The sequence below is a fragment of the Gorilla gorilla genome, chromosome X (assembly GCF_029281585.2).
Source record: "Gorilla gorilla gorilla isolate KB3781 chromosome X, NHGRI_mGorGor1-v2.1_pri, whole genome shotgun sequence".
Classification (NCBI taxonomy): Eukaryota; Metazoa; Chordata; class Mammalia; order Primates; family Hominidae; genus Gorilla; species Gorilla gorilla.
In genome coordinates, this window is record NC_073247.2 from 18,312,463 (window position 1) to 18,324,549 (window position 12,087).

The 12,087-nt window shown below is 44.6% G+C and overlaps 1 protein-coding gene across 1 annotated transcript; it reads left to right on the forward strand.

Moving 5' to 3' along the window:
• The first annotated feature begins 6,517 nt into the window (after nt 1-6,517).
• On the forward strand, nt 6,518-7,669 carry LOC115932241 (variable charge X-linked-like). Its single transcript, NM_001427443.1, has 2 exons — nt 6,518-6,742; nt 6,935-7,669. Exons 1-2 carry the CDS (start codon nt 6,641-6,643, stop codon nt 7,580-7,582), a joined length of 750 nt encoding a protein of 249 aa, NP_001414372.1. The 5' UTR covers nt 6,518-6,640; the 3' UTR covers nt 7,583-7,669.
• The last annotated feature ends 4,418 nt before the right edge of the window (nt 7,670-12,087 follow it).

A 12,087-nucleotide genomic window follows, 5' to 3' on the forward strand; every position in this document is an offset into this window, starting at 1 on the left:
AAAAAGGCCAAGTGCTGTACTTCAGATAGTTGATGCTTGAGAGCAAACTGCACACAGTCCTTTTGAAGTCAACAGTTTATCAGGGCATTACAGATACACACTTCTTGGGCCTTCGCGAATACACTCATTGAGAGGCAATTTGATGTTATATCCTTGTCTTCTCTAGAGAACGTATCACACAGATGTCGATTTGGGTAGTGTTTTTATAATTTTGCAAATGAATTATTGCACATTGCATCTACTGTCACTCATAAAAGCCCACACAATATTCCTTGAATTTTAATTCGAGAAGTAGCAGGGGATCAGGGGAAGGAAGAGATTCACCCCTAGGAATAAATGTGTATGTTTTCTCTTATCAGCAAAAAGTATATCTATGTAGGTAAATAATGAAGACAGAATTATACACCTTTTAAGAGTTATGTTTTTGTTGTTGTTGTTGTTGGCTTTGAACAGAGTCTCACTCCGTTACCCAGGCTGAAGTGCAGTGGCACAATCTCGGCTCACTGCAACCTCCGCTCCTGGATTCAGGCTATTCTCCTGCCTCAGTCTTCCGAGTACCTGGGATTACAGGCACGTGCCAACACACCTGGCTAATATTTTGTATTTTAGTAGAGACAAGGTTTCACCATGTTGCCCAGGCTGGTCTCAAACTCCTGAGCTCAGGCAATCCGCCCGCCTCTGCTTCCCAAACTGCTAGGATTACAGGCGTGAGCCACCACTCCTGGCCGAGTCATGTTTTCAACCCATAAGAGTTCATAGGTAAAGGATATATATATATATATATAGCCATCAACAAATGTTGACCTAAATTTACAACTCAAGCTTCCCAAACTACTCAATATGAGCACTCAGGAGTACCAAATTCTTCAGGGTTTTCTGATGGACTTTGTCTTCATTTATTCTTTATGTTTTATGTTCTGCCTTGTCTTCATTTGAGCGTTGCCTCACAGTCTTTTGGTTTTCAGCTGATACAAACATCAAATTAGTGAGAAGGAAAGTCTTTTGTTGGGGCTGTTTATGCCTTGTCTCTTTGAGAATCTCAAGTGTCCTGGGGTGTCCAGAAGCCATTTTCTCAGTTATGTTTCTCAGGACACAATTCTGAGACATAAGGAGGCCTAACTGCCAAACTCCTCTTTGGGCTTCCTGCCATGGATTGTATTTCATTTCTAGATGATACAGTGAAAAGAGAGCCGGATATCCGTACATTGCAGTATCATAGGGCTCAATGACTCATTAGACCTATGAAGAAAAAGGACACAAAAGGAAAAACATAAATAAATGCAAAAACTCTATTCTGAACGATTTGGTTCAGTGGATAACAATAATTAAAAGGTGACCTCACTTGATGAATTTGGGGGAACAACCAAAAGATCATCAGAATTGTAGATGACTCAGAAATAGATTAAAAACAGATCTAACAGGTCACAGAATCTGAATTTCTCCTCTCCACCTTCTGAACATGCCTTGCGATTTTCTTACCCACCAAATCTTTCTCCTGATCATAGACAACTCTCACCCAGGTTGTCAACATATATAAAACTGGTTAAAATGATGAGAGGTCTTCAAATTTATTCAGAGTAAATGCTGCTTTAAAAATGGTCATGCAGCATTGAAAAACGATCATGTTGAAAAAACATACTTGGACTGAAGTGAGACTATATAACCTGTCTGATTTGGGTACAAAACAGTCTTATTTCTTCCATCTTGGTCACAGTGACAATGATAATATTATTATTTTATGGATTTTCTGGACATCTTCCATATGCACAGTTGGATGGTTATTTGATGCATTTATTTTTCTGAGTAGCTGATATTAAGTCAATTCTTGTTCTTGCTACATGAAACTAAGAACTTTTCTTTCACAATCACATACCACGGGCTCCGGCTAACCAGCATGCAGGGTCACAGTCAGGTCAAAGAAGTATCCTAAACCCAATTGTGTCTTAATTTTAGAAAATGGAAAAGATCAATATACTCCATGTAGAAGAATAGTGTATTAGTCTGTTTTCATGCTGCTGATAAAGACATACTCGAGACTGGGAAGTAAAAGAGGTTTAATTGGACTTACAGTTCCAAATGGCTGGGGAGGCCTCAGAATCATAGTGGGAGGCAAAAGGCAGTTCTTACATGGCAGTAGCAAGAGAAAATGAGGAAGATGTAAAAGCAGAAACCCCTGATAAAACCATCAGATCTTATGAGACTTATTCACTACCACAAGAACAATATGGGGAAAACCGCCCCCGTGATTCAAATTATCTCCCACCGGGTCCCTCCCACAACATGTGGGAATTATGGGAGTACAATTCAAGATGAAATTTGGGTGGGGACACAGAGCCAAACCATATCAAATAGGTAGGTACATCATGGACCCTGCATGAAAGAGAGTATTCTACAGATTTTAAGAGTCATGTTTTTAACCCATTTCAGTTCATGAGTAAATGATCAAAAATACAATATTGACACATAAAGGCTATTGGTACCATCTATATATTAATTAAGTTTTTAGAGATATATATATCTTTAAGGATAGATTGATAGATAGACAGATAGATAGATAGATAGATAGATAGATAGATAGATCTATATATGCCCCTCATTATACTCTCTTATGTTTGTCTGCCACCATACATAGAAAGAGTGACACAGAGAGAAGGTGAAGAAGAAGGTGAGGGAAGAGGAGGTACGGGAGAGGAAGAGAAGGAGAAGGGGGAAAGAGGTGATAATTTTTAAAAAGCTGCAGTGCAATGCAAAAAAAAAAAAAAAAAAAAAAAAAAAAAGCACCAGCACCTACAGAAAACAAACACCCACTTTAATTTTTCCCAGTGGTGGAATTGATTGTTCTGGGACCTGAGTAAAAGAGCAGGGATGTCTCTGTCTATTCTCTCTCTCGAGTCAGTCAGTGTGATGCTGCTGGCCTGTGTTTGTGTTTGAATGAGGAAAGACCTTCACTCTAGTAATGACCTAGCAGTTAGCTTGGAGGACCCTGGACATATTTGTCCAATTCCATTCAATACTCCCATGAAGTGCCTGTGGTATTATATTAGTTTGCCTTCATGCTGCTGATAAAGATATGCCTGAGACTGGGAAGAAAAAGAGGTTTAATTGGACTTATAGTTCCACAAGGCTGGGGAAGCCTCAGAATCATGGTGAGAAGTGAAAGGCACTTCTTACATGGCAATGGCAAGAGAAAAATGAGGAGAAGCAAAAGCAGAAACCCTGGATCTCATGTCAGATCTCATGAGACTTATTCACTATCATAAGAATAGCAAGGGAAAGACCGGCCCCCATGATTCTATTACCTCCCCCTGGGTTCCTCCCACAACATGTGAGAATTCTGGGAGATACAATTCAAGTTGAGGTTTGGGTGGGGACACAGCCAAACCATATCATTCCACCCCTAGCCCCTCCAAAACCTCACATTTCAAAAAAATCATGCCTTCCCAACAGCCCCACAAAGTCTTAACTCATTTCGGCATTAACCAAAAAGTACACAGTCCAAAGTCTCATCTGAGACAAGGCAAGTCCCTCCTGCCTATGAGCCTGTAAAATCAAAAGTGAGCTAGTTACTTCCTAGATACAATGGGGGTACAGGCATTGGGTAAATACAGCCATTCCAAGTGGGAGCAATTGGCCAAAACAAAGGGGTTACAGTGCCCATGCAAGTCCAAAATCCAGCGGGGCAGTCAAATTTTAAAGCTCCAAAATGATCTCCTTTGACTCCAGGTCTCACATCCAGGTCACGCTGATGCAAGAGGTGGGTTCCCATGGTCTTGGGTGGCTCCGTCCCTGTGACTTTGCAGGGTACAGCCTCCCTCCTGGCTTTCATGGGCTGGCGTTGAGTGTCTGCAGCTTTTCCAGGCCCACGGTGCAAACTGTCAGTGGATCTACCATGATGGGGTCTGGAGGATGATGGCCTTCTTCTTACAGCTCCACTAGGCAGTGCCCTAGTAGGAACTCTGTGTGGGGGCCCCAACCTGACATTTCCCTTCCACACTACCCTAGCAGAGGTTCTCCATGAGGGTCCCATCCCTGCAGCAAACATTTACCTGGGCATCCAGGCATTTCCATACATCTTTTGAAATCTAGTGAAGCTTTCAAAACCTCAATTCTTGACTTCTGTGCACCTGCAGGCACAACACCACGTGGAAGCTGCCAAGGCTTGGAGCTTCCGCCCTCTGAAGCCACAGCCCAAGCTGTACGTTGGCTCCTTTCAGCCACAGCTGGAGTGGCTGGGACACAGGGCACCAAGTCCCTAGGCTGCACACAACACAGGGACCCTGGGTCTGGCCCATAAAATCACTTTTTCCTCCTGGGCTAGAGATAACTAGATGAAGCCAGTACCTGGAATAAACATATTCTTTGTCATATTTTTTCTTATGTCTTAGTGACATAAAACTAGACATTTAGTGGTACTTAGGCGAACAGTTGAATAAACAACTAGCAATTAGCAGGAAAACTGGTTGAACATAGAAAGTTTAGTAACCATTCTAGTCAACTCTGTGTTATTTTTTTTGGATTGTTGACTAGGTACTATGGATACGGTAACTAGAGTTACCTGGGTAAGAGTTAAATACAGAATCCTCCATAAAACTAGAATAACTGGTTAAAGACAAGTATAAAATTTCATTCTTCTCAACATTTCTCATTTCTTGTTGGAATAATGAGTTAGTTCTGTTAATGTGTAGTAGTACCTAGGTTACTACAAATCAAGAACTAGGAAGAGATGACTAGACTAGGATAAGTATTTGACACCAGGATGGTGAAAAAAAAAAAACCAGTGTTTTCAAATAGAAACTCTTATTTCCTGTGTGATTAATGAGTTAGAATTAGTACTGGAGCTATCTCTATGAGATGTGGATTTCATTTTGGGGGGTGGTACATACTCAACAGATGAACTTTTGGGTCATATGGTAGTTCTATTTTGATTTTCCAAGGAACCATTATACTGTTTTTGATAATGTACCAATAACATTTCTGCCCTGTAAGGGTCCCCTTTTCTGCACACCCTAAAAGGGCTTCATTTTCTCCACACCTTTGCCATCATTACTTTTTATCTCTTGACTTTTTGATAATACCCGTCCTAACAGGTGTGAGGTGATAGTTCATTGTGGTTCATTTGCATTCTCTGATTATTAATTATGTTGAGCACATTTTCATAAACCTGTCAGCCAGTTGTGGGTTTTCTTTCGAGAAATGTCTATTGAAGTCCTTTACCTATTTGTAAACCAGACTATTTTTTTTTTTTGCTATTGAGCTGTATGAGTTCTTTATATATTTTGGATATTAACTTGTTATTAGATATATGGTTCACAATAGTTTCTCCCAAACCATAGCGTGCCTTTTCATTTTGTTGATTTTTGACTGTGCAGAAGCTTTTAGTTTCCAGGCTGCTCACTTGCCCTACATATTTCAGCTTCCTAGACCCCCACAATGTATGAATGTGTGAGCCAATTGCTTACAGTAAAGCATATCGTATATAATATTATTCATAAATAAATACCATACAATAGTAAATAGATGTTTATGACATATATTACACACACACACACACACACACACACACACAAATATCCTGTTGGCTTAGTTTCTCCTTCTCTGAGGAACCCAGCCTGATACAAATACCCAGCTGAGCGAGTGTCTTTGCTGATCTTCACCGCCTGAAGCCAGTGCTTTAAACCATGAGAATGAAACATTGAGGGGCACTATGTGGACACTGGGAGAAGGAAGTGAGATGGAAAAGTTCTTTGATTGCATCCAAGAAGTGAATGGTCCTCAAGGTGCAGCAGAGGAATTTGTAGGAGAGAGGGATGATTGATTGACGGCTTTTTTTTTTTTTTTTTTGAGGCAGAGTTTTGCTCTTCTTGCCCAGGCTTGAGTGCAATGGCGCTATATTGGCTCACTGCAACCTCTGCCTCCCGGGTTCCAGCGATTCTCCTGCCTCAGCCTCCTGAGTAGCTGGGATTATGGGCATGCGCCACCATGCCTGACTAATTTTGTATTTTTCGTAGAGATGGGTTTTCTCCATGTAGGTCAGGCTGATCTCAAACTGCCGACCTCAGGTGATCCACCCACCTTGGTCTCCCAAAGTTCTGGGATTACAAGCGTGAGCCACTGTGCCTGGTCAATTGACGTCTTCATATAGCCCTCCGTCTATCCTAGTTAGCATGGAGGGATTTTAGGTAGGTCATACAGAAACTGGGTAAAGACGGCAGGTGTGGAGGAACAGAATGTACCACTGAATGGGAGGTCCGGGGGAAACATATGGCAGAAATATCCTCCCGTGCCACGTCATCTGCCAAAATTGAACATGGGGAGTTTAGGAGGGGCGACATGTCAGTTTGGGAATTATCTTTAGGGGTGCTAACCCAAATCTCCGTTTCTCCAACTAGAGCACCCTGCCTTCCTCATGAGATGTCACCCCCCCACCGCCCCCGACTTCATCCGCCATGTCCTGATGGTGCTTTGTGACGTATAAGGCCTTCCTTCCCGCCCAGGGCTACCATTGGCTGGGTAGTGGAGTGTTGACCAATCACAGCTCAGGGGTGAGATTGTCTCGTCCTGGGATCGCGAGAGGGGTGTATACAGGGAGGCCAGGCAGCCTGGAGTTAGTCGACCGTTGCGAGACGTTGAGCTGCGGAAGATGAGTCCGAAGCCGAGCGCCTCGGGACCTCCGGCCAAGGCTGAGGAGACGGGAAAGAGGAAGTCCTCCTCTCAGCTGAGCCCCAGTGGCCCGAAGAAGAAGGTGAGTGACCCTCCCAAGCTCCTCCTCGTCTTCCCCTCGCCTCCTTCCTCACAAGAAGCCTCTCCTGTCCTCACTTGGCACAACCCCCCAACCCGGCCCCCACCGCTTCTGAGGACACGTCCCTGTTCCCAGCCTCCTCCATCCTCGTCCCTAAACCACAGCCCTTCTGTGATCTCCCTGTTGTCCTTCCAGACTACCAAGGTGGCCAAGAAGGGAAAAGCAGCTCGTGGAGGGAGAGGCAGGAAGAAAGGGGCTGCGACAAAGATGGCGGCTGCGACAAAGATGGCGGCCGCGACAAAGATGGCGGCCGCGACAAAGATGGCGGCCGCGACAAAGATGGCGGCCGCGACAAAGATGGCGGCCGTGACGGCACCTGAGGCGGAGAGCGGGCCAGCGGCACCCGGCCCCAGCGACCAGCCCAGCCAGGAGCTGCCTCAGCACGAGCTGCCGCCGGAGGAGCCAGTGAGCGAGGGGAGCCAGCACGACCCACTGAGTCAGGAGACCGAGCTGGAGGAACCACTGAGTCAGGAGACCGAGCTGGAGGAACCACTGAGTCAGGAGACCGAGCTGGAGGAACCACTGAGTCAGGAGACCGAGCTGGAGGAACCACTGAGTCAGGAGACCGAGCTGGAGGAACCACTGAGTCAGGAGACCGAGCTGGAGGAACCACTGAGTCAGGAGACCGAGCTGGAGGAACCACTGAGTCAGGAGACCGAGCTGGAGGAACCACTGAGTCAGGAGACCGAGCTGGAGGAACCACTGAGTCAGGAGACCGAGCTGGAAGAACCACCGAGTGTGCGGATGGCCGAGTACTCCCCTGTCTGCGAGAGCAGCGACTAAGTTCAGGCCCAGCCGCCAGACCTCAGAGATCTCACCAGCGGGGTGCTTGCCATTCTGATGATAATAAAATGAATGTGTTGCAAATTGATCTGAGTGACTCCGTGTTCTGTCATGGTGGGGAGGGAGGGAGGGAGGGGGGAAGAGGTGGTGTGTGGGGAGGGAGGGAGGGAGGAAGAGGTGGTGTGTGGGGAGGGCGGGAGGAAGAGGTGGTGTGTGGGGGGAGGGAGGGAGGGAGGAAGAGGTGTGTGGGGAGGGAGGGAGGAAGAGGTGGTGTGTGGGGAGGGAGGGAGGAAGCCGCGGTGTGGAGGGAGGGAGGGAGGAAGAGGTGTGTGGGGAGGGAGGGAGGAAGAGGTGTGTGGGGAGGGAGGGAGGAAGAGGTGTGTGGGGAGGGAGGGAGGAAGAGGTGGTGTGTGGGGAGGGAGGGAGGGAGGAAGAGGTGGTGTGTGGGGAGGGAGGGAGGAAGAGGTGTGTGGGGAGGGAGGGAGGAAGGAAGAGTTGGTGTGTGGGGAGGGAGGAAGAGGTGTGTGGGGAGGGAGGGAGGAAGAGGTGTGTGGGGAGGGAGGGAGGAAGAGGTGTGTGGGGAGGGAGGGAGGAAGGAAGAGTTGGTGTGTGGGGAGGGAGGAAGAGGTGTGTGGGGAGGGAGGGAGGAAGAGGTGTGTGGGGAGGGAGGGAGGAAGAGGTGGTGTGTGGGGAGGGAGGGAGGGAGGAAGAGGTGGTGTGTGGGGAGGGAGGGAGGAAGAGGTGTGTGGGGAGGGAGGGAGGAAGGAAGAGTTGGTGTGTGGGGAGGGAGGAAGAGGTGTGTGGGGAGGGAGGGAGGAAGAGGTGTGTGGGGAGGGAGGGAGGAAGAGGTGTGTGGGGAGGGAGGGAGGAAGGAAGAGTTGGTGTGTGGGGAGGGAGGAAGAGGTGTGTGGGGAGGGAGGGAGGAAGAGGTGTGTGGGGAGGGAGGGAGGAAGAGGTGGTGTGTGGGGAGGGAGGGAGGGAGGAAGAGGTGGTGTGTGGGGAGGGAGGGAGGAAGAGGTGTGTGGGGAGGGAGGGAGGAAGAGGTGGTGTGTGGGGAGGGAGGGAGGGAGGAAGAGGTGGTGTGTGGGGAGGGAGGGAGGGAGGAAGAGGTGGTGTGTGGGGAGGGAGGGAGGAAGAGGTGGTGTGTGGGGAGGGAGGAAGAGGTGGTGTGTGGGGAGGGAGGGAGGAAGAGGTGGTGTGTGGGGAGGGAGGGAGGAAGAGGTGGTGTGTGGGGAGGGAGGGAGGAAGAGGTGGTGTGTGGGGAGGGAGGGAGGAAGAGGTGGTGTGTGGGGAGGGAGGGAGGAAGAGGTGGTGTGTGGAGGGAGGGAGGGAGGAAGAGGTGTGTGGAGGGAGGGAGGGAGGAAGAGGTGTGGGGAGAAAGAGAGGGAGGAAGAGGTGGTGTGTGGGGAGGGAGGGAGGGAGGAAGAGGTGGTGTGTGGGGAGGGAGGGAGGAAGAGGTGGTGTGTGGAGGGAGGGAGGGAGGAAGAGGTGTGTGGAGGGAGGGAGGGAGGAAGAGGTGTGTGGGGAGAAAGGGAGGGAGGAAGAGGTGGTGTGTGGGGAGGGAGGGAGGAAGAGGTGGTGTGTGGGGAGGGAGGGAGGAAGAGGTGATGTGTGGGGAGAAAGGGAGGGAGGAAGAGGTGTGTGGGGAGGGAGGGAGGAAGAGGTGGTGTGTGGAGGGAGGGAGGGAGGAAGAGGTGTGTGGGGAGGGAGGGAGGAAGAGGTGATGTGTGGGGAGAAAGGGAGGGAGGAAGAGGTGTGTGGGGAGGGAGGAAGAGGTGGTGTGTGGAGGGAGGGAGGGAGGAAGAGGTGTGTGGGGAGGGAGGGAGGAAGAGGTGATGTGTGGGGAGAAAGGGAGGGAGGAAGAGGTGGTGTGTGAGGAGGGAGGAGGAAGAGGTGGTGTGGAGGGAGGGAGGGAGGAAGAGGTGGTGTGTGGGGAGGGAGGGAGGAAGAGGTGGTGTGTGAGGAGGGAGGAGGAAGAGGTGGTGTTTGAGGAGGGAGGAGGAAGAGGTGGTGTGAGGGGAGGGAGGGAGGAGGAAGAGGTGGTGTGTGAGGAGGGAGGAGGAAGAGGTGGTGGGAGGGAGGGAGGAGGAAGAGGTGGTGTGTGGGAAGGGAGAAAGGACAGAAGGAAGGAACAAGTGGTATGTGGGGAGGGAGGGAAGTGGGGTCCAGCGGGGTTGAGGTCAGAGGGACAGGTCACAGTTAGCCAGACAGGAGGATAAGGATTGCGTCGTGGCTGAGCATTGGAGAAAACTTTCCCCTTCACAGGATGACTCCGCTTCTTATACGGTTTGTTTCTTCATGCAATCTTGCTAGCACATACACCAAGTACCAAGAACTGGATTCTACCTACAGGTTTCATTGTTAAAATACCTTTTCGGTTATAGAAACCGATGGAAGAATCGTTTCCATCTCTTTCCTTTCAGCGTCCCCTCCCTACAATCTAATATAATTAAGAAGAAAAATTCAAAATAGAGCAAAATCTATCTACTTGATAAAAGCCTTTTTATTTTTGCAACTGAGGAGACAGAAAGTAGATTTCATATTTCCATACATTGGAAATACACAGGTCTTTTCTATATCTAGTAGAATTTACTATATACAAATATATGTACATTTTTATATAAATAAAATATACAACTATATTTACTACAGACAAACAGATTATATGTTTACATATAAAATATATACATATAGACAAAATATGGAATATATATTTATATATAAAATATATAAATATAAATAAATGTAAATATAGATTATACACATTAGAAATACACAACTCTTTTTTGTACATAGTAGAACCTATTATGTATATTTATATATTAATATATCTATTCTTATGTTTTTATATTTATAGATTACATATATAAATATATTCTATATATTATATATAAAACATTAAACATTTATATTTATAAATAATATATCAATATAGACATCAAATCTATATGAAACCTATCTATAAATATAAATACATGAAAATAGATATATAAATATAAAATATATATTCTATATGTGATCATTTATTTTAGAAGGTAAGGTGTTGTGATTGTTGAAGCATCCTTCACAGATAAAAAAAGAAAGGAAATTATCATTTTAAGAAAAATAAAATAAAAATAAAAAATAAAGTACAAAATTCCCAGTTGTCAATAATTACAATGAGAGAATAATATAGAACTTGCTATATATAGAAAGGATGGGTATTTCTAATGTGTATGTATGTAATGTACATTTATACATATAATTATATAAATGCACAGATCTTTTCTATATATAGCATAATGCACTGCTGTATTTCTAATGTGTTATATATATTAAACCTATATTTATATATATTTATATAAATACACAGGTTTTATACATATTTATATAAATACACAGGTATTTATATAAACATATAAACACAGGTCTTTTCTATATATAGTAGGATTTTATATAGTAGAATTTATGATACATTTAGAAAAGACCTGTGTATTTCTATATTTATATTTAGAAAAGACCTGTGTATTTCTAATGGATATATATATAGTTTGTATTTATATGTATATTTATAGATAAATATATAATCTCTATATATTTATACATCTATTTCTATGTATTTACATTTAGATAGAGATCTATTTCACATATAGATTATCTATATAAATATATTCTATGTAAATTTATAAATACATATATAAATATGTAAATATATTTATATTTATATATAATATATAAATAATATATAAATATGTAATGCATAAAGATAAATATACAATATATAAAATATCTATTCTATATGTGATCATTTATTTTAGAAGCTAAGCTGTTGGTATTGTGGAAGCATGCTTCTCAGGCAAAAGGAGAAAGGAAATTATCATTTTAAGAAGAATAAAGTACAAAATTATCACGATTTAATTTCCAGTTGTTAATAATTACGCAGACAGAATAACTCATGCCATTTAATCTTACAATGAATAGCACGTTAAACTTTTATGTGATTCTGAAAATACGAATTTCCATATAATAAGGGTTTGAGATGTAAAGCACTAATTTTATAGGCAGTTTTCACTTGTTACATAGATTGTTCTTAGAGCTTTAAAGATGCTAAAATTAATGGTGGCTTTGAAGAGATGGTAGCATCATTTGAGAAACAACAAATGAGTTCTGTTTCATCCTTTCCTTGGTGTGGTCAGGGCTTCACTTCGTTAGCTTAGGAAGGGATTTCAGAGCTTTTCATGTAGAACTTGTAGCTGCCTCCTATGGAATCCTACGAAACCTAGGCCACTATACCACAGAAACAGGGCGTTGCCCCATGTCCTGAACACCATCATTTTGTGGTATATTTCTTTTGTATTTCTTATATGGAAATACCATATAAGAATGAGCATGCTTGGTATAACTCAAAGCCTGTTTATTTGCAAGGCTGTATTGACCCTGGACAATAAATATTTGTATGTTACGGATGGGAAACAAGTCTGCATGAAAAGCTCCTGCTGTCTTTTAGGAAAGCGTATTGGCTGTGG

Excerpts from the sequence above, each read along its gene's own strand:
- LOC115932241 (NM_001427443.1), top strand. The coding sequence starts at position 6,641 with ATGAGTCCGAAGCCGAGCGCCTCGGGACCTCCGGCCAAGGCTGAGGAG. Across the intron at positions 6,743-6,934 it reads CCAGTGGCCCGAAGAAGAAG|ACTACCAAGGTGGCCAAGAA; the intron begins GTGAGTGACCCT and ends TTGTCCTTCCAG.